We start from the raw sequence: 26,483 nt of genomic DNA on the forward strand, positions 1-26,483 counted from the left end.
AATGTAAGAGTGTGATGGATAGTAACTCGCTCAAGGTCACACTGCCTCCTCTCATATTCAGCTGGAATAAACTTCAGCACCCCATGACCCAGAGCTGGATAAGGCAATCAAGAAGATAGATGGATCAATGTATTTTCCTTTGGTCCACATTTTGCTTTCACGTGCATTGTGTCATCGAAGATCAAGGAAAAGCACAAGAACAAAAGGAAATTTATTGAATACATTGATTCTTTCAAATTGCAGCCATGTTTATGGACGACCATTAAGAAAATAACATTGAGTGTAAATATAATAACACTGATTTCACAAAAATTAGTGTAATCAATACGTTAATGTCACAATTGTGCAATTTATTTTTATTTGATTGCATTTTAAATGTAGTACCTGATCTGTTTGCAGCATTAAATTATCAAATTATAATGATGTTATCATTTTAAAATGATATTCAAACAGTAAAAACATGAAGGCTCTTGCATGCGAACACATTACACAATAAGACAACGATTACAATCTTTCCATTGATGACAACTTAATGATGCTCAGGAGCTACACAACCCTCCTCATCAGAATTCTTCCGAGACCTTTCTGTCATGAGACTGACATAAAATCACTAATGCAGGACATCCTTGGTTTTGATGCTACAAATGTGAGCAGTAAATCTGAGCACATGACTCTTGACAACTTGTCTTTCTGTGCTTCCCAATTCCAAAATGATGTGGCTTTGTGCTGCTCAGTCACTGTGATCAACCAACTATGCTGAGTAGAATCAGCTGATGAGCACTCAGGAAAAAAAAAACAAAATAAAAAAGCAGCTTTGCTTCATATACAGTTTCTGAATAGGGAGATGAAATCAAGTAGCTTCTTCTCTACGTGGCCAAATGTTAATCCATTTGTGCTACTGACCACGAAAAAATTGTGAACTTTGATGTGCTAACATCAAGTTTGAGTTCTTTTTATATTCAGGAGGACTATTTGTAGCCTAAATCAATACAACCGGTTCCCAGGTGAAAGTCCAAAATTTCACAAGTCACTGATGGCTGGACAAATATAGCACAGAGTTGACAAATTCTTTGAAGTCCTTGTGGAGTTATGATTGCAACTTAAACCAGGAAGAAATGAAATGACACGTGTCTGTATACCATCATAAAGTAGGATCAAAATTACCCCAAAATGATAGATGTGAGACAACTGAATCACCTGAACTAGCGACCTAAGGGTCTGTCAACACTGTTAATAATATATTCAAGCAACCTCTTGCTAAACTGTGAACTCTTCAAGCAAATAAAGCAAAAATCAAGTTGGTCTGATTAAACTGGATTTTCCGAGCTGCTAGGAACTAAATGTAGATCTCCCTTGTGAAAAATATTTCACAGTCAAGTGTTCCTCTAATAGGAAGGAGAGAGAGAGAAACTGAATTACTGGATTTCATTTGGTGCTCACGAGGATTCCTTCTGACTGTTAAGAATCATGAGATAGAAATCCAACAAATTAAACTATTACAATCAAAATGCTGCAGTTAGGTTATATAATCTCTCAATTTCTGGCTGCTATTTTTTGCAAAATATCTGTGCAATTTTAAAGATGTTATTTACTCTGAATTATTCTACAGTTTTATACTCTGAATTTGATCTCAATTCAAAAATTTGGAAAAAAAAAAGAAGAAAAATCTACCAAAAGATTGCAGTTTTTCCAAACATAGTGTAACATTCTTATCATAAAACCGCTAAGAACCAAGAACCCTCATAATTTACGGTGCATCAAAGTCTTTACTGAGTAAACTGGCACCCATGTGATCTAAATATGTTATACAGTAAGAACATTTGTCAAATTATGAAACAAAAGGAGAAGACTAAAAACCCCAGATGTTGAATAACCTCATCATGCTTTCATGAAGAGGCAATGAAAATGCCTATTTTCAAAATTACTTTTAGAAATTACTGGTGTATTCAGTTCTCAAATGTCTCAAAAGAATCTGAAAAAAAAAAAAACTAACAAAACAGTGAAAATGCATCAGTTCCAACTTGTTCAGAACATGTCTCAACAAACCCAACCAAGTGATTCTATAGAAAGAATTTCACCTCAAACATTGCATTAATGTATTTAGTTTCCCCTGGGTTTGGTTAGAATTATTTAGAAAACATTCAATATTTTATATGCAGTTCAGATTATCCAAACCTTTTTGGATGTGAGGTTCCATTTGAGAAATATATGGAACTCTCGTTTTGTTGCGCAAATGAGTTGTACCGAGTGTGTCGGTTTGGTTAAAGTCCACTTACACATGCCACATGGTATCCTACACATGCAGAGCAGTATAGCAAGTCCTGATTGATGTGGAACTTTGACCAACTGTATAGTATGTATGAAAAAACTCATGATTAGGTGTTTGTATGTTGCTTTGTTCTTCTGTATTCAGTCTGATTGTACACTGAAAAGAGGCTCGTGCCACTAAAATGGAGTAGTTTAACAGAAAAATAACTTTTAAGAAAAGTCATTTACAGGATCGAGCATTTAGGTACAGAGTTGTGTGCGTGTGTGTGTGTGTGTGTGTGTGTGTGTGTGTGTGTGTGTGTGTGTGTGTGTGTGTGTGTGTGTGTACTCTGAGTAAAGGGTCGCAGTCAGGTTAGCTGTTAAGATTAGACAGTTCAAAGTCAATGCATTGAAAACGTGTGTCCTTACTTGTGTCAATTCGTGTGTCCATGTACGTTGAAGTTATTTTTACTGTTGTGTTGACCTGGCATTATTCAGGCAGGCAGGCACCAGTGATCTTTATGATGTGAGCTTGGGCCAGTTGTCAGGAAAATATAGGAAGTCAAAAACAATTCCTCTGAAATCAGTGTGTGCTCACTGTGATGATCCCTTTTCTGCCTCATTGTACTGCGGTCACATTCACAATGAGCGCACCTCTTCTTTATCAGTGTTTGGGTTCAAAGGGAATGAAAAGTGAGGGGTAAAGGCAAGGCAGGGTGATATGACAAAAATACACTGTGTTTACTCAAAGGTTAAAAATTACATGCTCACATCATCAGTAATGCTAAATAGACATTTACATTTTTATTCACATTTGTACTTTAACCATCTCTAAGGTGGCATAGTATCAGAAGTGTCTCTGTAAACAAATACAATTTTCTGTGAATTGAATGATTAACAACGAGATGCTCCAACAGAATAGACAGGACAGAAGCACAGGAAGGCACTGACTGGAATAACGTTGACATCTTCATCAGATGAACTTTGCTTTTCAAATGTTTGCTTTCGCTGGCTTTTGGGCCACTCACTGGATTTGTTGTTGGCAGAGAACTACTCGGAAATGTTTCAGACATTTCTGCAGATATGATTCTAGTTTGCTTTAATGCTCTGTAAATCAATTTCTCATTTCAAATGCACCATATTCACCAGTAAATAAATACTCAATGGGGAATTTTTGTACATTTTGCTACAAAATAACTAATTTAAATGTGTGAAAGTGTTTAAGGATTTAAACTATTAAAATTGTACTTATGAAGAAGTGCTATATATAAAAATAAATATGGATAGCATCTCATAAAACACACTATGGATAAGTTACAAAGTGAAAAAAGAGGGTTAGACAGGTCTGTGGAAAACAATAAAATGTGGTTACAGGAATTTGATCTTGTATTTTATGTCTTAAATCTACACAAACTATTTTAACTGTTTATCTTTTCTTTTTATTTAATAAAATATACTGAGAACATTGACAGCATAAGGGCTGCCTCACATCCTTCTGGACTTATCAAGCACTCCTCACACAAAAAAATCTTTCCGAATCATCTCGATCGGTCAAGGGTCAAGTGCACCTCTATTTTGAAACAGAACATTGACAGCATAAGGGCTGCCTCACATCCTTCTGGACTTATCAAGCACTCCTCACACAAAAAAATCTTTCCGAATCATCTCGATCGGTCAAGGGTCAAGTGCACCTCTATTTTGAAACTTCCAGCAATTTTCAGTCTACAGTCACATTTTTGTTAGAATTAATTGATAGTAGACAAAGCCTTCCAGATACATTTCACTTTTTTTTTTTTTTACACTTATCATCAGATATCTGCCTACCCCATGAGAAGCCCAAAACCTTTACCACTTTGTTGTACCTCCAAGCATCAAGATTTCATCAAATTTCACAGGGCTCATCTCTGGAACTCTATGGACAGATTTATTCTGCTTTTTTTTTTTTCCATCCTTTTAAAGATTAAAATTCCTCCAGCCTAACTAGTGCAGTGTTCTCTGCTTGTCCTTCCTTCCGCCCTTTTAATTCTTATTTTCATTATGTCCGTGTTTATGATGATGATTTAACACAAACCCTTGGTGTCTTTCTCTACTGCACAGTCAGGTTTAATTTCTTGTAATCTTGTATTGTATTGTGTGTGTATTGTGTTGATTTGTGAACATAAAAAAGTGACTGTAGATAAAGATATAAGTGTTTCTGTTTGTTTGTTTGTTTGTTTTTTTATTTGTTCGTTTGTTTGTTTGTTTTGTAAGAAATTAAAATCCATGAGTCTTTGGTGTAGGAGCCTTTCGACTAAATTATGACACCTACTGGTTTTATATTGCAATTCCACGTCGGGTGATAATGAACACCAAACTTGTTGAAATCAAACATATAATCACAGTTTAAAAGGTGAATTTTAAAAAAAAGTGCATGAAAACTGAACAAATTATAGATTCTTTATCTGTTGTTTCATTTGTGCTGCGTTCACTGTCAGTGGTCAACAGCCCTTTCTGACCCTGGAATCGTGTTTATGTCATATACGCTCAAACAAATGACTTGTGAATACAGTTGTTGATTATCAACACGTTGACTTTTAAACGTTTAATTTGAGATATTAACTTTGAACATTCGTATTTGCTGCAGCTTCGATTAGCGATTTAGGAGCGTAACAAGTGTACTGTAAATAGCGAATGCAGCACGGCGTCACGTGACCAACGCACAGCTGAGAGACGCCGAGGTAGGCTTGCCTGATGCTAGCCAGTTAGCCGCTTTAGCTGTGGCCACTAATCCAGGAAGAAACGGCTTTACCTTCCGCTTTTTCGATCAGTATCACCCACTGGAGACAGGTCGGCAGCAATGGAGGGGCTACAGCGCACACCTGGCGCATCTCCACTCGTTATTAACATTTGCTTAGATGTCAGTGTCATAGTTTGTAGCTAGGGCTGCCCCGTTAGCTCAGCTAGCTACCGTTAGACCAGCGCAGGATCAGGCCGAAGCGAGAAAAGGAAGGCCTTGGGGTGAGTACATTTAACATCCAGTTGTTTTATCCTCCTCACAGGCTTTTCTTTTTTTGTCATCGTATGTCAGCTGGTTGGTTGCCACCTGCTTGTGTTCATACCAAGCAAGGGACTTTTGCGTTTAGCTACATTTCGCTTCCTCTCGGCATTACATTTCTACTGTAGCAGTCATGCTCGTATAAGCATAATGAATGCTAACTGTGAGATTTAATCTGTAGCAGCAATATATAGAGTAGATTTCTTAATGTCACGCTATTTGACAGTTTAAGATTTCCCTTTTTTAACGAGTAATATGGGGAGTGGTCGTGGTAAGAAGTGAAAGGCTGTAACATGTCAAGTGGCACTACCTGTCTTGTTCAGGTCTGATTTAGTGCTGTCTGTTGTTACTTAAAATTACGATTGCAAGGTTTATTCCTTCGACATGACCACCCGAAACCCCCAGGCTCAAGGTGTAGCTGGTAAATCAACATATTCACTGCGATGTGCTGATTGATACTCCTCCATCCCATAACCCGTATTAGTCTTTTTTCTGTATTAAATGTATGTGTTGAATAATGTACACAGACTGTGTTAGTTTTATAACCTCTCCACACTCTGACTTAAATGTCCCACGCGACACGTGCATTTCATCGTAATGTAGTCCGGCATTTTTGGGGAAACGGTGAGAGCACATTCCTACAAAGATCAGCTGTTGTGACCGCCACAAAATACACTTGGCAGTCCCTTCACTGTTTCTATGTCTAATTCAGGGGTGTGGCACTCATTTACATCCTGGGGCCAAACGCATACCGGTTTGACCTCAAGCAGGAAATAGAAGCAACATTTTGTCATAATAACTTTCGAAATACTATTTTGTTTTCAACTGTACACTTTTTCTATATTGTACAATAGGTGCAAGCACATGTGGAAAAGACTCACATTTAATAAATTGTAGTCTCACAAAAACCTGAACAAGGTAAAAATAAAGAAATACTGTAATTTCAACAATATACACTCTTTTCACACTGTGCACTCTGCAAACTGCAGTGGAATTTTAAATGTCAATCCCACCATTTGCATAATTCTGCAGCCCCAAGCATACATATTTGTACAGATTTATCTCTTTGGTTTAAATTATGTAAGATTCTTGTCAAAGTCTTTTAAATCATTTTTACAACTAGAAATTTCATCTGTTTGGACATTTAACCCTATCAAATGACAGTTTTGGCCCAAGGACCTTATTCTTGGTGCATGTGATGCAGTAAAGCCGGCAGCAGATCTGATGTAAATTGTGTATTTACAAAGATATCTAAAATAACTTTTACCTTAGTTGGGCAGCAAGTTTTTCTTTTTTTCCCATGGAAACAGGAAGGATAATATGTCTGATTTATTTTATTTGGAATAATTGAATAATGAATACAGTTTTGATTAAATTAAAAACACCATGTAACTGTGGCCAATGAGATGTTCTTTTACGGCAGCAGAATATGTTGCCAATTCAGGTTTTAACTGTTATTGTCTTAAAAAGTTGTGAAACATCACTGTTAAAACATTACATCTTAACTTGCACTATTTATGCTTCTGTTTTACAGCACTGACAAATTCTGATGTCAAATGAATTAAGAATTTCATAGGGCACTTGTTAAAGTACTGAAAAAAAAATTATATATGTATTTGAACACGTTTCCTGTTTCTGAGGTAATTATGTAAGTTATATAAACAGAAATGTGTGATATTTATATGCAACTTTTTTTATGTGCCAAATTGGCCAAAATCAATCAGTTGCCATCACTTAAAACTTAAAAGTGTTTCTTATTTGATACTCAGTGTACGTCTGTTTAGCCAGACTGTTTTTTCATATTTTGCACTACCAAGTCCTTCTCTTCTTTAATTTTCTACACACTAAATATGCAACTGGCCAAAAAAAGTCTCAGACTATTACTCACTAGTCACGCTGTGGATGCTTTTGCTTGTATGAGCATGAATTCTGTGACTGTCATCACTCTTGTTATTGTGAATTTGGAAATATGTAAGTCATCAAAAGGCTTGTTTGCCTAATAACTGGATGAATCACAGTCACAACCTCTGTAATATTTATAAAAAATCCAGTTACTCTGTAAAAGCAAACTTTATAAGGATCATATAAGTGCATGCCCCATTAAGTTGTTGATGAACATGTCACTACAGAGAGCATTAGATATCAGACTGTTTTATGAATGGTCAAAGTGAGAATTAAACAATAATAAATGAAAATATCAATGGAATAGTAAGAGGCAGAGGCTCACAGCCAGCCTGAAACTGCTGTAATATGCTGCTCATTTTAAGTCCTGGGCATCTCTCAGTCATTTGAATTCTGGAAGAAATTGTGGTTGAATTAAAGCTTTTTATAGACCAGAGAGGAGAGCAAAGCAATATTATTTGTCAGCATGAATTGCACTTCAGAGAGATAAAAGGAGAAAGCAGTTTGTCCATTACTGAGGCATATGAAGAATCTAAAATTGGTGTTTCATGAGCTGTTGTTGCATTTATGTGGACTAATACTTTGTCTTGTTTATGTGTTGTTCAGCAGGCGTCTGGTCTGTAGGAGGACAGCGGAGGAAAGGAGGGGACTGAGAAACCCGTTGTTGGAACAGACCTTCTTTTGAAGTTGCCTCCGCCATCATCCTCGTCACTGTCAGCCTCAGATGAGTATGTCTTCGTCAGGGTGCTGCCACCTACCCGGCTCCCTGTGTGATTATTCTGGGAACGCTGAATCGGATGCCTCCAAAGATTCGGAGGAGTCTGACTCCACCACGCAGGCCCAGTATATCGCCAAGGTTACAGCAAAAGATGGCCGCCCACTCTCAACCATTGTCAAAGCAGTGAGCTTGCAGAGGTAAGCGAGGGAAGATCTGCAGTCGTCCACAAAGTACCATTTTTTCTTCAATCAGTTCAATTTGGTTTATTCTCACATTTTTGCCTCCAATGCTCTGTCGTCATTGTCCACAGTGATGTGGGAATGTGTCGGATCTGTCATGAGGGAGCCGGAGGAGAGACGCTGCTCTCGCCATGTGACTGTACTGGTACACTGGGCAAAGTGCACAAGAGCTGCTTGGAGAAGTGGCTGTCATCCTCCAACACCAGCTACTGTGAACTTTGTCACACAGAGTTTACTATCGAGCGGCGGCCACAGCCACTCACACAGGTGAGAGAGATTTCACGGTTTCAGTTCATGTCTCCTTTGACTTTTTTCTTCTTCTTCTTCTTCTTTTTTTTTTTTTTTGATAATCAGTGAAAATGAGCAAAGCTGACTAGTCTGACGCCGGCGATTTATCATTCAGCCTTGTGCTGATGTTTTGCATTCTTTGTTAAAGCCTTTGAGATTAATCATGAACTACAAAGAATGCGATGTCGCAAGTGGCTTCTTCAGTTTTTAAGATAATTTCCTCTTATTGATGAGTTTTCAGTCTGATTTCAAATAGCTTTCACACATTAGATTATTAATCCGTTTATGCAGGTAGCAAAAAGCACAAAACAGCTGTTTTACAGCAAAATTCATTAGTCATTGAAAATCCTAAAATGACATGAAAACTGTCCGAGATGACTCAGAAGAACGCAGATTTTTCACGTTGACACCACTGACCTCTTCATTTTCTTGTTGCCCAGTGGCTGAAGGACCCCGGCCCTCGCAGTGAGAAGCGCACGCTGTTATGCGACATGGCCTGCTTCCTCCTCATCACACCCCTGGCAGCCATCTCTGGGTGGCTGTGTCTGAGGGGGGCCCAGGACCACCTGCAGTTAAAGAGCAGGCTGGAGGCTGTGGGCTTGATTGCCCTCACCATCGCCCTCTTCACCATCTACATCCTCTGGACACTGGTAAAGCACCGTCGACTTACTCACTTTCACTCTCACTTGTACTGGCGTTAATCTTTTTCTTCCTTGTCACCCTTTGTCTCTCCCCTCCCCACTTTCATTGTGTTCAATTGCAGGTGTCATTTCGATATCACTGTCAGTTGTACTCAGAGTGGAGGAGGACCAATCAGAAAGTGCGCCTGCTCATGCCCGACATGAAAGGGGCGCACACCACCCAGCGCTCAGTGCCAACCAAGTCGACCAAGAAAATGACTGACGAGACCATCGTATGAGCGGAGCGGTGACAAGAGGAATGCTGAAAATGAAGTCCTCTCTAAAAACCAGATTAATCATATTAATGAACTTTTGCACTTCATATGGACCATTCTGAGAGGGAGGAGCTACTTAATCCTTCTGTTTTGTTTTATCGAAGCACTTGATGTAAAGACCTCTGTGGTGTTGGGCGACCACAGACCTGATATCGGGAAGAACTCATTCCGGAGTCACAGTTGAAAACACAAATTGTCACCAGACAGCCAGTGCTGGGCTGTGAACAGCTGGACACGTGGATAATGGACTAACCAGCCCAACGCTATGTCAGTGACACAAACTTATGAAATACTAAGACACAAGCTAATGTAGCAGGATATAACTGAATCAGCATGCTACTACAGTATAATAAGAAGCATATTCACTACCTATAAACCCCCCCCCCATGCCCCCTCACAGTGTATTTAGCAGTTTTTGAACAATGGGTGAAACTTCAGCCCTGCGGAGGAAAATAATCTAAAAATGCGATTGACAAAGTCTATCTGTGAATAGTCCCTTTTTCTTTTTCTTTTTTTTTTTGACAAGTAGAGAGTGACAGCCACTCATTCCAATGTCCTTGTCCATAATTTCAACCCTTTTTAATTTTCCAGGTGAGGCTTTTTCATTGCTTTTTGAAGACTGAAAATCAAATCATTTTCCTTTGTCGGCAGCAGCATCATGTATTTGTTCACGTGTCAACAGGGCCAGTGAAGGTTGTGTATGGACAAACATTAATACTAACCTGTTACACTGCAGTGCAGTAAAAATAGTATTTGAAGGTGTGGAGAAGCGTCTGCGATCTAATTGGACGATGTTCCTTCTTTATTCATAAAAGTGCATTAGCAAACAACCTTGCTCCACTTGTAAATGCACCATCCATTGATTGACCTGCGTCTGCCTAGCAAAGACTAGTAATAATGTTTTGCATCGCAAGAGATGCGTTTTTAAATAGAGGAGATAACAGTGTTTTGGAGTAGGGAGATTGCAGACTGCTGACCGATCTGAAAACGCTGACGTATCGGAGCCGGCTGGTGCTTAACGAAGGTGCAAAAGAGAAAATGTGTCTGGAGACGTCAGTTGATGTATGCAGCGTTTGCCGAGAGTATTTTGTGTTCTTGTAGTCTTCCTGCTGCATCCCCCCTGGAAAGTTGGGTTATTGTGCAATAAAACGTGAGGGACTCCTGGACTCTGTGCGTTGTGGTTTTGTTTCCATCTTTCTTAAAGGAATAGATCTGCTCGTGTCAAGAGGTGATCTCAAGTATATTACTAGCATTAAATTTATTCTTGGCAACACACTGTTGAGTCACTACTCACTGATGTACCTAAAACCCAAGCAATGGATTTGTTTTAAGAAGATGTTACAGCTAGAAGACTTTATTAGCTTTACATTCAAGGGACTTTGCATCTGCAAAGGCATATGCATAGGTTTGGAGACTGCTGAGACTTCCAGTCGCAGTTTTTCTTAGAGGCGTGTCCCTGCTCAGTTGTTAGTGGTTCAGCCAAAGTGACATGTTTTCATTCACATATCTGATTCAGACCTAAGTGGAAATCAGTACACATTTATATAAAAGGCCTTGCCATAAATGTATTTTCACCCAGCGTGTTTTTATGGCACCTCAGGCTGGAAACCCATTGACTGAATTATTTATTATGTGAACTATATCTCCATTTGAAACAGCAGTAAAATCCTACTTACAAGATTTAGCACTGCAAGAGGAAAAGTCACAAAGCAGTACGGAGATAAAGATGCTATTTTGTCTATGTTATCCTCCCACCCCCCCTTCCAAAGAAAAACAAAAGCAGACATTCACATAATACTGTAAAATTTAATTCATGGCATTAATATAATGTATGTGAGCAGACAAGCTATCAAAATCAAACAAAAAAAAAAAAAGAATATATTTTACACAAAATGAAATAAGCGTCAGCAGCGTCACAACCACTTTTTGAGATGATGACTGAACGAGGAGGAGAGAGGCCCAAAAACAGGACTGCCGATACGACTCAAACAAGCAGGCTTTGATACCCAGGACCTCCTGCATGTGGTAACAACCATTTATAAGAGCAAAAAACTAGGCTTACACATTCTCAGGCAAGGCTTTTCTGCTACACTATCGTGGTTAACTGTGGCAGCTGCTTACGTGGTGGCACCAGTCCTGTTTTTGCCCTTGGATGTAGCAGACTGAACCTGGGTCAGATTACAACGTGAAATCGATTCAAACGCTTCTCTCTGGGACTGGATCGTTTGTGGCATAATGGAAACGACTCCACCGGTCTGAAAAGTGCAGATTCAGGCAACGCTGCACCTCGAGCAGATGGAAGCATATCAACACTGCGGATTTCAATTAATAATTGACCCAGGTGAGGAGAGGCGGTTGCCGTTGGTTACAGGTTCTGACAGCACTGCAGTTTGCTCCCCCTCTGGCCGTCCGTGGTGGGTGGCACGCTGATGTCCACCACGTTGTTTCCCGGAGACTCGTCGTGAGCAGACCGCTCGGCGATCTGTTTCTGCGATACGATGCGGTATATTTCTGTTTTTTTTTTTGAGGATTGAATGAAAAACAAAAGCCAAGTTTACTTGGGATGCACAAATTTCACTTTTTTAAAACCACATGAGGAATGAAAAGTACTTAATTAAACGAGGTATACTCTTCCCTCACTTGGGGCAACAACACTAATTTTACAATGTAACTGTTTCAGTTGAAACAGACAAAATAAATGCAGGGACAATGTAAACAATTAGGGTTTCAAACAATCATTTCATTTATACTTTTCTTAGATGATACAAACGTTCATTAACTTATTTTGGAGTTGTGGTGAGATTAAACATTAATAAAGTGACGTTTGCTTTCATAAAGAGACTTAACAATTCAGCTTATTCATATAGTGTTCACTGATGTACCTGTAAGGATATTCTTGAAGGCTTCTTCAACATTTGTTGAGTCCAAGGCTGAAGTTTCTATGAATGACAGATTGTTCTTCTCTGTGGGATAGTAAAAAAAAAAACACACAATTATTTAAACAATAACACAAGATGAAATTAATTGATTCCATGTGGACAACTTGCTCAAAACAAAGGTGTCTTTCATAATGATCACCATCTCAGAGAAATACAGCTATGATCACTAACATATATGCATGTTTACCTGTATTTGCCAGTTTCATTAATTTTTTTATTCAAAAATAATGTTTTCTGATGGAGGCCAGGAGTTAATAAACATCAATAAAAGTTTAAAAACCAAAGCAGGGATTTTACAACAGAAATAGAAGGAGGGCAACGACTTATATTTGTGTTTTTATGTTGCTTAACATAACTTTTTCTGTGCAGTTTGGATTGTCCCTGTGTGCATGTATGGGTACTTCTGTTTCCCTTCCACAGTCCGAAAACATTTGAGATTAACCGGAGACTCTAAATTGACATCTTATAATGATAAGGAAATCCTCAAGGGAATCCAGCTTGAACCAGAAATGGCGTCTTGTTGCAGTACCTGCAAAGGCGCGAGCTTCATCCGTGGGCACGGCCCTGAGGTGGCGCAGGTCGCTCTTGTTTCCGACCAGCATGATGACGATGTTGTTGTCAGCATGGTCCCTCAGCTCCTTCAGCCAGCGCTCCACATTCTCATAGGTCAGGTGTTTGGCTATGTCGTACACTAGCAGTGCGCCCACCGCGCCTCTGTAGTATCTGTGACAGGAATAAAGATGGATGAACTCAATGTTTCGGTGCAACTGCAGACATGCAGAAAGTGATACGAGATGCCACATATTTTGTGCCACTAAGATTACATTTTTTTACATGTTGAAAGACTTTATGAGATATTTTATGTTCTGAGGTAGATGTAGAGTTTTTTCAAAAAGGTAATTTCAGCTGTTCAAGAGGTATTATTATCATCAATCATTGGCTGATGGAGTTCAGATTTTATACCAGAGCAGTTTTCATATCATTATGTGCTGCTGAAAGCGCCATAACAGCTGCTGGTTATTTGGTTATTTCCTCATTTACTTTGGTATCTAGTCCCTCTTAACATCTGATAAATTCCTGAGATCAATATTCCAATTTAGCGAATCAGATTGGCTTAAAGATTTTTAGACTTTAAGTACTACAAGCTAAAGAGATTGCCTGACAGTATGCTGCAGTTTCAGTGATCTGGTCCGAAGGATCGAGTGTCAGTTGTGACTGCAGAGCTGAGGTATTTCCACACATCGTGATGTATTAGGTAACATGCAGATCTGGACGGACTCACGCCGAGGTGATGGCTCTGTAGCGTTCCTGCCCCGCTGTATCCCAGATCTGAGCCTTTATCGTCTTGCCATCCACCTGAATGCTGCGCGTGGCGAACTCCACCCCAATAGTGCTCTTGCTCTCGAGGTTGAACTCGTTGCGTGTGAATCGAGACAGCAGGTTGCTCTTCCCCACGCCCGAGTCGCCAATTAACACAACTGTGGAGAGAAAGGGGAAACGATGAAGTAAGTGTATCTGCAGTGGAGGTGCGATGGGAGAGGCAGGGGAGGATCCATTACGCAGAGCAGTGCTGAAAATGTTGCCATTTAGACCTCGTGTTTATATCTCAGTAGCAACACACACACAGGCAACAACACACAACAGTAAAAATACATGAAATGAGCAACATCAAAGCTGAAAAAGGCAAAACTGATCAAATCATATGAACAGGAATCAAAGCCAGGTGTTTCCTGAGAGATTCCCTGTGTGGAAAAGTTACTTGTGGTTTTGATGTCTCTCCACAGAACTGCTCAAAAGCTAAACATGAAGAGTAAAAGCTTCAAAGAACTTTGTTTGGAGAATAAATTCCACTGAAAAATTGATAGTTCTAAGGGGAATGATGTAAGTGCTGCAGTTATTTCAAATGCACTTTAAGGATTGGTGTTCTTGTTACAGGGTTCAGATTTTTCTTTTATCTTCTATACTGCTTTATCCAAATCAGGGTCATAATATGGCAATCTGAGGTTACATTCTAGATAGGCCGTCAGTAAACCACAGATCACACACACTTACGGCACATTTTCTAACTGCAGGGACAAAAACCAGAGTACCTCAAAACCCACACATGTACAGGAAGGACATGTAAACTCAGAAGAAACAGACCCACACAGACTACAAACCACAATATTCTTTCTGACATTCTAGTTTATATTGAACTAAAAAGAGAACTGATGGATGGATGGATGTCATGAATAAATGCTGTATATTTTGCAACTTGCACTTGCATGCATAGTTGGTGGATTAAACTTGACCTCTGTTTGCGTTCAGGGGGTTTTATATTTTATGTAACTAATATTTCATCTCATCTCAGATCACTCAAATAGAAGATCACGCGGGCGCTGCCATCAAAATGATAATGCAGTCTGCCAACGTTGAGGAGTGAGAGTGAACATTATGCTGGATTTATTGGCCCAAAACACCAGGGTGTGGGGATGAAGTGAAAACTGTGCCAGGAAGCTGAGCCTCTATCTTGCTGCAACATTTCTCTGTTCAATTGTTTTTGGGTAGGTCTCAGCATTTGTTTAAATCTATTTATTTATTTTGTAATCAGTATCCTAATAAACAGGACAAAGACACGATTGGGTTGTTCCATGAAATGAATAAATGCTGATATGTGGGCTTAGTTTGTGGCAACAAATCTCAGGAGATGTTGCAAAGTCATAGGTGATGAGTTGCGCAACATATTACTTTCTAGTAATCACAACGGAACGGTGCAGTAGCGGTTTGTGCCGTTGAGGCTCCATCCCAGGGGCTTTCTTTGTTGATTTTCTCTGCATATTGTGGCTCTGCATTGGACTGCTGACCTGTTCAGGAAAGCTTGCACCCTCTGTGGCCTCAACTTGGATGAACTCATCATAGCAGATTGATGTATCTACAGAAATACACAGTTTTTTACTATGTGGTGCATTTACTTGTTTATAATAACAAACAAAGCTGTGCCATGCTTACCACTGGATTGACTGTTTACAAATCAAAAAATACGATTAAATGACCTTGTGAAATCACAGGATCAGTCAGGCCAGGGCCCTAAATCAACTCTAGATAAAATCACAAGACCTACAGTGGATAGCACAGAGAAATCACATAAACCCCATCCAGAAAATGTCATGTGGTTGCAGCTGGTATTCTCAATATAAACACACAGCATACACGGTTTGTTAGCTATACTGGTTGATGTGAATGGATCACAGGAGGAGAAAGGTGATTGATGAGGCGGAGGGAGCTGCTGCTCACAGCAGCAGCAGAGGTGGAGCCTCTCTGTTTCCTCCACTGAAGGAAACACAATCCAAGTTTGTCCTGGCCGACATCACCGTCGGCCCGGGCTGCAGGAAGCTGATAACAGACTTCATCAGAACCTGAATCGACAGTTTCGGGCCGTCTTGCCCTTCCTGTTTCGGGCCGGTGTGCGCAGACAACGACCCGGGGAAAGAGTGGAGGGAGAGAGGGAGAGAGAGAGAGGAGGGAGAGAGCGCGTCGCCTCCGGCAGATGCCCCATTCATCCCACAGAGGATACTTTGTTACATCTAAATGGCCTTTTGCCTTTTACAGGCCCGGGATGTTAATGTGCCACAGGAGCAGATATCACGATCAAAGGAAGGCTTTCTGGATCCGAACTGAGCGCTAAAGATAAACACTGGACCCGAGTCCAGCCTGCAGACAATCCATCATCCCTGTGATCATCATAATAACCCCGAAACGCATTAATAACACAGGAGCTGCTGCATTTGGAGGAAGCAACATCCTGATCTGGGGGTGAATCTCACTGACCAGCAGAGGAGAGGCTAATAGGCCCTTAATCAACCTCAATAAAGCATCAAATGTAGCAATCGAACTGTAAAAGTTGTTTTGTGAGTTGATTAAAGTTCCATATAAAAAAAGAGGCAGGGCTCAGACAGGGTGTTGCATCCTTTACCTATAAATACAGCCGCAGGCGTTGTGATGTTACAATGACAGCATTATGAGGGAATAACAACAGCCGATTATCACCCGGGAGTTTCTGAGAAAATAAATACAGTTTCCAATAAAAATGCGCACAGCCGCGAGAAGAAAACGAGACAATAGGAGATTCACAGGCACTTGTAAAGCATAGCTTTGTCGCTGTGAGCCCGTGTAAAGGGGAATGCAGTCATCTTTTTTCCTTTTTTTTTTTTTTTTTTTTTTTTACCTTTGAACAAGAAATCGTATTCATCGTCTCGGTTCCCCATTCTAGACGAGGCCGCTCCTACGCGTGCGTCCGGAGGATGTGCGGAAAGTGTGGCTATGAACTGTCGCTATATGGCAAGAAAAAAATATATCTATGTGGAAAAGGTTTGAGCCCAGACTCTGCGCCAGTTTTGGCTGTCAAGGCGAGCTGGCCGCAGAAAGGGAGAGCTCCCAACTCTGCAGAGGGAGGGGAGGAGTCCCTGCAGCGCGCATAGCTGCCTCCGGGGGGCGCGCTTTACTGACATGCCAGCAGACCCTGCGCTCAGACTCCGCTTCTCAATGAAAAACAGCCACACCGCCTTCAGTAACCGCATCACTTCTGTTTACACGACGTTGTTTCTGCTGGTGTGGAGGCATCTAAAATGGTCAGGAAAAGTCAGTCATGAGACTAATCAACCAAATCCCAAGTAAGTATGAGCAGGATATATCTTTAAATGAATAACGGTAAATAATATCTATGATATTATTAAAGAGTCCATCTCTTCATCTGTTATATTTATTTTTTCCCAGAATGGGATGAAAGGGAGCAGCAGTAAAAATAGCCTTCTGAATAATAAATGACTTTAATTCTGGAAAGAAAAATAAACAACTACAAATGTTTGTGTAATTTCTGTTCAAATGATGAGGACAGGTGCATTTACATCATAAACGACAGACTGAGATGTCTCACTGCGAAACAGAGATAATGTTAAATATATCATGTTTTGTTCGTGGTTTATTAGTGGTGTGCCTTGTCTAATATTTTTAACTTCCTTTTCTATTATATTGTATTGCTAGGCAATGATGTAAAGGATATTCCTCTGGGATTAATTGACTTCATTCTATCCTATTCTGTTCTATTAGGTATGGGTTTTTATTTGAAATTGCTTTTGGTTTGAGCATTTTTGTGGTTCTGGGTTTTCACTAAAAAGCAATTTGTCGCTTCCGTGTGTATTCTCCTTTAATATCGTGCTGACAGATGGCCCCGCCCCCCGCTATCATCGCTGCTCTGATTGGTCGAGGCGTAGGTCAGCTGCTGCGGTGAGGAAACACGTGCTCCTCCGCGCATCTCCAGATCAAGATGGCAGCCTCCGTGTGTCGGTGCTACGAGGTGAGAACATCATGTCTGTCCTTCAGTGCACCTCGCATCGTTTCAGGGCCTCATCTGTTAATGAAAACAGGCCCGCGCGGTTTTGTAAATATTATTTTAGTTCCGCTTGTATAATTGTGCGTCTGCAGGGTGGGCGTCATGCACAGACAGGCCTCCAGTTGCATCAAACTAAATATCAGTATTATTGATTAAATATCATCGGCACGTCGTCTCAACATGTTTACACTGCTGTGCGTTGTTTGGGCTACGTTCATTCATTCGGGGCTGTAGAAAGCTGACGACAGTTTCCATGCGAAGGTGTTACACAACATTACAGCAGCTGTAGGGAAGCTGTCAGATTCATGGATTATAAAGGAGAACGCATGTGGGACACAGTGTAGCGTTTCTCTCTCTCTCTTTTTTTTTGATAAATTAGACGGGTTACTCATGTCCAAACACACATTTATTTATTTATTTTTTTTACAATAATACACACTACAGTGTGTGTAAATGAATGAATGAATGAATGAATGGCTAATGTCGGGCCATAGTTTAACAAGTATAAAATACAAACACCATCATATATTGTTCACTTTACATCTGAAGAACATATTACAGTATCATAATTCATAATGTTCCTTTTCATCATCTGTCTGATCTGTAATCCCTGAGTTATTCTGTGTTTGAAGGTGGAGCTCATGCACATGGTGGCCCAGTGTCACTGTTTCTTGAATGAAACTTATAAAATGGTCTTAAGCAAAGTGACAAATTGCTCTGTGGTTAGACTGTTATTTTAGAAAACTGCGGACCTCATGATCTGCAGAGTAAAGAAAGGCAACAGATCATGTTGCTAGTTGTTATTTTATAATTGTAAAAGTCAGCATCTCTGATGGTATGGAGTGTTTATGTTATTGGTAACTTACACATCTGACAAGGCTCTGTTGGTGAATATTACCTTGTAATAATCCATGTATGTCCTTTAGGCTACTTTAAGACAAATAATGAGTCCAAAGAGCTATTAAGCTTTTTTAACCCCCATATGTAAACAAAATGAATAATGTTCTCAAACTGATCTTGACGTTTGTTGCCGATACTTTTCAGGATTGATTTTTATTGATTTGTTGTTGCAATCTGAGACTCAACTGTTCAAACAAGTTCATGGGTAACCTGTTTCCTATAAGATCTGCATCTTGTGTCGTTCGTCCACGAGCTGTTTGCATTTTGTTTCCCTTTCGATTTTTTTTCACTTTACAGTGGTTTTCTGTAGATTCCTGCTTTTTATTTAGTCTAAATGGTGTGTAAACTAATTGGCGGGTTGTCTTTGAAACATATTATAGAAATGACTGTTGTTGTTCTTTTTTGATATATATTAAAGACATTGTGTTTAACTCACTCTTTTATTTTTGTGACTGGCTGACTGACCTTGTGTTAACATTGCAGCTGATTGGCAGAAATGCCTTGGCCCTGTGCTCCCGGCCTCTGGCCTCCTCCGTGTGGAGAGGAGATGCCTACAGCTTACGCAGAAGTCCAGCTGCAGCTGTGCAGGTACAAACTGAAAAAGTTGGAAACAGTTTTTTTAAGACCGTTTTTATTCTTATTTTTTGATCCATCTTTTACAGTTTTAATATCTCTTATTTCACTGTTTCCAGTAAAGAAAGCCTTTTGCCTATTGCCTCGTGAAAGCCTTATTCGTCTAATAATCAGTGCAGATCAAGTCCTATCCTCCATTTCGTTGTTTAGGTGCGATATTCTTCAGGTCGTAAAGGTTTTCTGGGAGAGTTTGTCGATAACCTTCGCCAGGAGTTCAGTAAGAATCAGGAGATGAAGGAAAACATAAAGAAGTTCCGAGACGAAGCCAAGAGGCTTGAAGAATCCGATGCCCTGCAGCAAGCCCGCAAAAAATATGTGAGAACTTTTTTTTTTTCTTTCAGATATGACTCCAGTCTTTGACATTTTTTTTAAATACAGTACCTCAAATATGGTTGTGTTTTCACAGAAATCAATAGAAGCTGAGACGGTGAAGACATCAGAAGTTTTTAAGAAAACCTTTGGCTCTCTGTCAGAGACTGTCAAGGAGGTAAAATTATATGTTGCCTTTTGTATTGCTCTAAAGTTAAAAAAAAAGAAAAGAAGAAGGTATAAATAGAGTCAGTGTCAGGTCTTGGTGCATGTAGTAATCTACTGGCTGTGTTTTCGTGCGGCGTCTGTGTCTAAGGGCCTTGAGGAGGTGAGCCGTACCGACATTGGGAAGAAGATCAAGGATGGAGTGGGGGAGGCGGCTCGGTCGGCCATGCACTCAGCTGAGTCCATCTCCAAAGGAGGAGAGAAACTGGGCCAGACCAGCGCGTTCAGAGCCATCTCACAGGTCAGAGGAGAAACTGCCAGTTTTAAGATCCTTTCTCCAATATCTTTGTCATGAAAAGTTCCAAGTCTTACTTTTCACTATTATTTGAGGTTGCAAAATGAAATGCATCACTCTTCTCTTTTCATGCAAAACTTTATATCAATTATTATATATGTTTTTTAAGTAAATATTTATTGCTTTGTTATTATTACACAAGACATGATAAATGCATTTTCGTTAAGATATCTAATGAAGTTATGATTTGATTTGATTTACAAGTAAATACATTTCTATCACTGCCAAGGCTGTGGAACTATGTTCATGTCTGTATACATTTTGAATTAAAGTTATGTTAGATGATAGGAGGGTGATTAAATAGCGTTTTCTTCTTCTTGCTACTTTTTGAGCATGTGTATTGAGGAAAAATACATCTCCATGTGCATCCACAACATGAGTGACCAAACTCTGACACAAGATTTCGGGGATTTATAATCTGATTCTATACATATAAGTGAAAATCTGTGCTTTTTCTGCAGAGTGTGGAAACCATGAAGAAGGAGATCGACACAGGCGACGCCGGCCCTTACAGGGCTCCTTCTCAGCTGAGGAAAAGGAGCGATTTCTCATCTAAAGGAGCAGACAGTGACACCAGAGTGTTCGAGGCCAACGAGTGCGTAACCATTCCAGCGCCAACCTGTTCCTCCACTCGCTGCTGCTGTAATAAAATTAAACTCACAGCTGTTATCTGCCCTTGACCTCCTTGTGTTGTGTCGTTCTGCAGGGAGGCGATGGGCGTCGTTCTTCACAAGGACTCCAAGTGGTTCCAGCAGTGGAAGGACTTCAAGGATAACAATGTGGTTTTTAACAGTAAGAAAACCTTTGGGATGTGTGTGTTTTTAATTTCGGCAGCAGGTGGCAGCACTTAGCATGTAGAGTTTGCTCTCATCCTTGTTTCACTTTTTTGTTTCTTTCAGGATTCTTCGAGATGAAGATGAAATATGATGAAAGTGACAATGTGATGATCAGAGCATCCAGAGCTGTGACTGACAGAGTCACCGGATTTTTAGGTGATCACAATCAGTGTTTATATTATCGCTCACAAACAGAGACCTTGCAGGCACACATCCACTGACATGTCGGTCTGTCTCACAGGGGGTCTCTTCTCCAAGACGGAAATGTCTGAGGTGCTGACGGAAATCGTAAAGGCAGATCCAAACTTCGACAAAGATTCTTTTCTCAAGCAGTGCGAAAAAGACATTATCCCCAACATACTGGAGGTAAACATGCTCCTTTAGCTTCCTCCAGTTTTCTCATTCTTGTATTTTCTGAAAAGGCTAAACAGAGACATATTGGTGAAAGTCTTCATTCATAAACATTTATTTTGACTGGTGAATGAATTTGTGAATCACCTTGTTTCTTGTTAGATTTGATAACTTTTAAGCCACTGGCGGCAGGAAACTGAAAACGTGTGCTGGAGAGCAAGAGCTGCTGGTGCAGTTTTTCCTAGAATTAATATTATATTAAAAGAAATGAATAATGAGTCGGTGTGAATAAATCAAGCTAAAGAAGGAGCCTAACAGCCTGACTTGCTCTATAGTCATCTTGTTCCATTTTGAAAGTAATGTAATGGAAACTCTGCTGTCATGTAGACAATCAGAAGGACTCTCAATGATCCATGATGTAAAATGTATATGTTATATATGGTATGTAAACTACCTCAGGTACCAGTGAAGCTGTAATGACTCGGTGTTGTTCTCTCTCCAGGCTATGATTCGAGGCGAGCTGGATGTATTGAAGGACTGGTGCTATGAGGCAGTAAGTTAAAAAAATCAGCTGACGTTTGTATGTAATCACTTCATGAGTCCTGATCATACTGCAGCAAAGACGAGGACTACGGAAGTAATACAGAGGGTCGGTACTGTCTAAATAAATAAATAAAAAACAGTAAAGATGGAGAGACCAAAGAGAATTGTCATTCTGTGAGGCATTGATTGAACATTGCTTTGTATTTATGTAAGTGGGTTGTAATAAAAATAATACGAACTCTGTAAGTTCAAGAGCTCATTTTTGATTTGAAGTCGCAAGTATTCACAACCACCCTTCAAAAGTAAAAACCCATCAGAAACAGTTATTATAGCTGATGTACACTATATGTGGATTTTCCTTTGTAATCCTTGATCTCGTGTTTTCTTCTGCAGACCTACAGTCAGCTCGCCCATCCCATCCAGCAAGCCAGAGCTCTGGGGCTCCTCTTCCAGTCGAAAATCCTTGACATTGATAACATAGATGTAAGTGAATTCATGAGTACAGATGGCCACAAAACATCAGCAGAATAGATCTTTTATCTTCCTATGTTCACCCGTTTCCTTCGTAAAATACTTTTTTTTAAATCCAAAAGCAAATTATCCTGTTTGTCATTAAAAAAACATCTTATTGAGTTACAAATAGTTACCATTTAGTGCTAGCTTCTTACATATTTCCTTTTGTGTTTGTTTAGCTTGCCATGGGTAAGATGATGGACCAAGGCCCGGTGCTGATCATCACCTTCCAGGCTCAGGTCGTCATGGTGATCCGCAGCCCCAAAGGAGACATAGTGGAGGGAGATCCGGTAGGTCCGCTCGTAACACGAACAAGCCCGCTGGCTGAAATCACAAATTGGGTTTTGCATGGCAGTGGCTTATTGCAGGAGAATGTTGACATATCTCATGCCACAGGCAATAAGTGTTACAAAAGTGTCATAAAGTCTCAAAAATACTAACATATGCATGCATAGACCTTTCTATGCTTTTCTATAGTGCGTCTCCCAGCCAGCTGCTCAGGTTGCTTCAGAAAACACAGTTTGCATGAAGGATTTAGTAAATCAAATGTTCAGATAATCTGCTTTACAGACCTGCCTGAAAGTAAGCTGCAACCGCTTTCTCCAATCACTTTTCTGGAGCAAAATTTTCTCAGCCCATCATTTGTTATGTTCTATTTTTTTCCTCCAGCGATGTTGTTGATGAGGAGTTTTTTTTTTAACTTGAGTAGCAGATCATGTCACCCTGACCCTCCTGTCTTCTGCTCCATCTGCAGGAGAAAGTGATGAGGATGATGTATGTTTGGGCGCTGTGTCGCGACCAAGAGGAGCTCAACCCGAACGCAGCCTGGAGGCTCCTGGATATCTCCGCCTCCAGCACCGAGCAGGTCCTCTAGGAGAGGGTCAGCACCGTAGAGAAGGTTGATCTTGGACATAATGGATGCAAAGACGTACCTGAACTACATGCACATCCCGTGTACGTTACCTTGGAAACGCAGAGTGAAACTCTGCCGCCCTGCCAGAGTCTGTTTTTGCACATGCTCCCATTCCCCATTCGATGCCTGGAGGACCCATCTGCAGATGTTCATATGTGACCAACCTCTGGCACGCCATCATATGTGCCCACGGAGTTCAACAAAACAACATGTTCAATTAAATGTGCGCTTTCTCACACTGACTAGATCAGTGTTGGGACTGGAATGTGACCATAGGACCGAAACGCGGATGGAACCAGCTTCCCCATCAGATAACCAGAGCCTGCACCAGTTACTCCTCACCATCTGTGAACGCGTTTTTAAATGCCACGAGTAGGAATAAACATCGCCCCCATCTTTGTAAAACATGACTGCAAGCGAATGCAAATGTGAACAGAAGGTATAAATCTGTAACGTGCGTCTTCACTGGAGGCGAAATGTGAGCAGCGCCATCTGTGTTGGTCTGTGCAGAGAAAGGCTTAAAAATATGCTGCTGGTTCGTCTTGAGCTGAAGATCTATTTTCCGTCAGATGTGTGTAAGATAGAAAAGTGAAATGTAAAAAACAATGCTACATTGTCCAACAAGTAACAGCCAAAACCACATGGAAAAAGTTGTTAAAAGAAATGTTGGTCTAATAAAACCCAGTATATTGTATTTATTGATTCTTATCACTCATATGAACAGAAAATATTGCTACTTGATGTTCGTGGAATGACATTTAACTCACCATCGTTGGCTTCATGGCCGAGGGGTCTTTCTTTGTCTCGTGTTGCAGATTTTTCATCCATTTGTCTTAATTCGACGACTTGGTTGACGTTTCATTTTCAAGAAGTGAGGATGGACTTTCTGAGTGGAGCATTTCATTGTACTGATTGTTTTTATTCATTTATACTGAGTGACTGTCCTCCATTTACATCATATACAACTGACATTACTGTACTGTTGCTCCGTTGCCCTGCTCCATGTGAAAAACCTCATTGTTTTGTCTTTTTTTTTGATTATTTACAACAGGTATCTTTGTCAAACTGTATGTTTTATTTTTGTTGGTGAAAATCCTGACGATAAAACCTTGCTCTGTCACTCTCTCGGTTTGTCCTGGGTGGGTGCTCAGGATATGTAATCCATCACATGGCTTAGCTGGTTAGACATTACGTGCAGCTATATTCGTGCAACACCTGTGAACAAAAAAACTCTACCGGTAAGACGATCGCCATAAAATGTGCACTTTGACCAATAAAATTCAAACTATAAGAAGCTCATTACTTGGCCTGTATTCAAATTATTAAAGGAAATTGGCGCTGAATAGTAACGTGTTTTCCAGAGTGCAGCAGACCCTGAACATGGTGATGCTCTGTGTCTGTTTGGGTATGAGGACACAAGTTTACGTCATTAAGCATTTGTGTAAGATGTTTTGTTATTCAAATTCTTGATAAACAAAAATCTCCATTCGGCTCCTGTACCGCTTTTTCTAATTCCTGATCTCAGGGTGCTGGAGAAGATTCAAGCCGACTGGGTGAAAACAGATGAGAGAAACTAACAACCAAACACATCAAGGTAGCCTCAAATGTGTGTTTTTGGACTGTGGGAGAAAACTATACCTCGAACATGCAAACTCCACTGGGAACACGAACACGATTTTTAGGTAAAAATCACATTTCATATGTTAAATTCCAACCATCCGAAGCTTGTGGAGCAGAATAATTTAGCTATCAGGATCCATATTCATTAAAAAATGGATGCTTGATTGACACATATCCACAGTGATTATTCTTATTTTATCAGCGAGTTCATAAAATACACATCAATTCAAGAATTTAATCTTGTGATATGTCGATATGTGGAATAAAAAGCTATATAATAGGTTTGACTTCTTTCAAGCTTTCTGACTGTCAACCACTCCAAATACACTACAAAAATTAAACATTGTGTGCGCGCGTGTGTCTGTGCACGCGTGTCTGAAGTTTTCTCATTTCAAAGCTGACAAGCGTTGATAGATGCTCATGGATCTGGCCATTGACACCGGTTGATAAACCTATGGATTTGGTAGTATAGGGATGATAGATCGGGCTTTAAATAACGCGTGCCGGTAGATTCACACACTGGGCCAATACACTTCGGACCTCATCTCAAAGCTGTCTGTCGTGATGAATGACTCGGGACGTCCTTATACTAACTAACCTCTCTCAGTCCTCCAAAGTCTACTCACTTGCCTTCAACTGAAGCTGAAAGGAGAGGGAATGCTCCACAAAGCACAGTAACCACGAGCTTCATCATTCCCGAATAATGGCCTCACTCTGAAGGTCCTACAGCACACTGTGTTCGCATGACATTTGCTTTCTTGCACCATGTAGCTGAAATTACCAGTAGAAAAAACCTTTTAAGAGCGTTCTTCTGCAGAAAGGTCCCTTCAAGCTACGGGCACACTCACTGTACCTACATGAATGGGCTTGAATGTACCAGCACAACAGCTGGGAGGCAGAGTCGTGCTTTGCTTTATCCTCTGTTAAATTATTACAATATGTTCTTGGTGACACACTGCCATGCACACACCAAGCTGTGTTCTATCCTACATAAGAAAAGGCCAGCATTGTTGGGAAAGAGCCAATGTAACACTGTTATATAAGCAGACGTTACACAATTTTTGAATTTTGTTGATGATGATGTTCGTATTTTCTCCTGTTGAATGCAGATTTCTAAGTGAGGGGTTTCATTTTAGGCGTACAGTGTATTTGTTTGAACTCTCTCTTCATAGACAGAATTTTCCCAGTTCCAATCCAGGTTGGGCTTAAATGATTGTTTTGTGTAGTGTGTGAATGTGGGGGTTTTGTCCAGGTACTGCGGCGTCCTCCTACAATCGAAAACATGCAGTTGAGCTCATTTTGTGCGTCGAGATTGTCCCTCTTGCACACCTGTAAATAATCATGGTGTCTAATCAGCATCTTGGACTGCCACACTTCTGAGATGGATGAATTATAGCGGGCTGAGATGTGTTAGTGAAGTGAAGTGCAGTGAAGTGTACAGAGAAATATCTTGAAAGAAATATCAAAGTCGAGTCCTGCTTGTCAAGTGTAATCCAATCCATTCTTTTTATTTCTTGAAGGCATGCTTTTCTAAATTGTACAAGATGACTCAGCGACAAAAGGTGCGCTCATCTACAGGAAATGACATGATCACGATGTGGAACAAAACATGTTACCAAGTTGTGCCTGTGGCTATGCTCCAGATACTCACTGTG

The 26,483-nt window shown here is 40.2% G+C and overlaps 3 protein-coding genes across 5 annotated transcripts; 2 read left to right on the plus strand and 1 right to left on the minus strand.

Annotated features, from left to right (window-relative positions):
* The first annotated feature begins 4,949 nt into the window (after nucleotides 1-4,949).
* LOC115406163 (E3 ubiquitin-protein ligase MARCH2-like) lies at nucleotides 4,950-10,549 on the plus strand. 2 transcript variants are annotated; one of them, XM_030116070.1, is made up of 5 exons: nucleotides 4,950-5,244; nucleotides 7,790-8,098; nucleotides 8,212-8,407; nucleotides 8,869-9,078; nucleotides 9,192-10,549. In XM_030116070.1, the coding sequence occupies exons 2-5, from the start codon at nucleotides 7,908-7,910 to the stop codon at nucleotides 9,345-9,347; spliced, it is 753 nt and encodes a 250-aa protein (XP_029971930.1). In that variant the 5' UTR covers nucleotides 4,950-5,244; nucleotides 7,790-7,907; the 3' UTR covers nucleotides 9,348-10,549. The 2 variants fall into 2 exon arrangements, with proteins under 2 accessions (XP_029971930.1, XP_029971931.1); XM_030116071.1 differs by having other exon boundaries at nucleotides 7,793-8,098.
* A 626-nt stretch (nucleotides 10,550-11,175) lies between these two features.
* Nucleotides 11,176-16,760, minus strand: LOC115406165 (ras-related protein Rab-11B). Of its 2 annotated transcripts, XR_003933495.1 has the most exons (6): nucleotides 16,527-16,760; nucleotides 13,605-13,800; nucleotides 12,852-13,045; nucleotides 12,266-12,346; nucleotides 11,414-11,894; nucleotides 11,176-11,366 (listed from the first exon to the last, which is right to left on the minus strand). XR_003933495.1 is itself a non-coding variant. In XM_030116072.1 (5 exons), exons 1-5 carry the CDS (start codon nucleotides 16,564-16,566, stop codon nucleotides 11,749-11,751), a joined length of 657 nt encoding a protein of 218 aa, XP_029971932.1. In that variant the 5' UTR covers nucleotides 16,567-16,760; the 3' UTR covers nucleotides 11,176-11,748. The 2 variants fall into 2 exon arrangements, 1 of the variants encoding a protein (XP_029971932.1); XM_030116072.1 differs by having other exon boundaries at nucleotides 11,176-11,894.
* A 778-nt stretch (nucleotides 16,761-17,538) lies between these two features.
* Nucleotides 17,539-24,437, plus strand: LOC115406161 (mitochondrial import inner membrane translocase subunit TIM44-like). Its single transcript, XM_030116068.1, has 13 exons — nucleotides 17,539-17,654; nucleotides 19,074-19,178; nucleotides 19,374-19,538; nucleotides 19,630-19,710; nucleotides 19,849-19,998; nucleotides 20,514-20,647; nucleotides 20,759-20,844; nucleotides 20,952-21,044; nucleotides 21,130-21,254; nucleotides 21,742-21,792; nucleotides 22,176-22,265; nucleotides 22,475-22,585; nucleotides 23,050-24,437. Exons 1-13 carry the CDS (start codon nucleotides 17,625-17,627, stop codon nucleotides 23,167-23,169), a joined length of 1,341 nt encoding a protein of 446 aa, XP_029971928.1. The 5' UTR covers nucleotides 17,539-17,624; the 3' UTR covers nucleotides 23,170-24,437.
* The last annotated feature ends 2,046 nt before the right edge of the window (nucleotides 24,438-26,483 follow it).

Source organism: Salarias fasciatus, chromosome 18 (genome assembly GCF_902148845.1).
Source record: "Salarias fasciatus chromosome 18, fSalaFa1.1, whole genome shotgun sequence".
Lineage (NCBI taxonomy): Eukaryota > Metazoa > Chordata > Actinopteri > Blenniiformes > Blenniidae > Salarias > Salarias fasciatus.

Bases quoted from the DNA above. Each gene is read 5' to 3' on its own strand.
- LOC115406163 (XM_030116070.1), top strand. From the start codon at position 7,908: ATGAGTATGTCTTCGTCAGGGTGCTGCCACCTACCCGGCTCCCTGTGT. The intron at 8,408-8,868 runs GTGAGAGAGATT...CTTGTTGCCCAG, and splicing joins GGCCACAGCCACTCACACAG to TGGCTGAAGGACCCCGGCCC. The intron at 9,079-9,191 runs GTAAAGCACCGT...GTTCAATTGCAG, and splicing joins TCTACATCCTCTGGACACTG to GTGTCATTTCGATATCACTG.
- LOC115406165 (XM_030116072.1), bottom strand. From the start codon at position 16,566: ATGGGGAACCGAGACGATGAATACGATTTCTTGTTCAAAG. The intron at 13,046-13,604 runs GTGAGTCCGTCC...TTCCTGTCACAG, and splicing joins TACAGAGCCATCACCTCGGC to ATACTACAGAGGCGCGGTGG. The intron at 12,347-12,851 runs GTACTGCAACAA...ACTATCCCACAG, and splicing joins TGAAGCTCGCGCCTTTGCAG to AGAAGAACAATCTGTCATTC.
- LOC115406161 (XM_030116068.1), top strand. From the start codon at position 17,625: ATGGCAGCCTCCGTGTGTCGGTGCTACGAG. The intron at 19,179-19,373 runs GTACAAACTGAA...TTCGTTGTTTAG, and splicing joins GTCCAGCTGCAGCTGTGCAG to GTGCGATATTCTTCAGGTCG. The intron at 19,711-19,848 runs GTAAAATTATAT...TCTGTGTCTAAG, and splicing joins TGTCAGAGACTGTCAAGGAG to GGCCTTGAGGAGGTGAGCCG.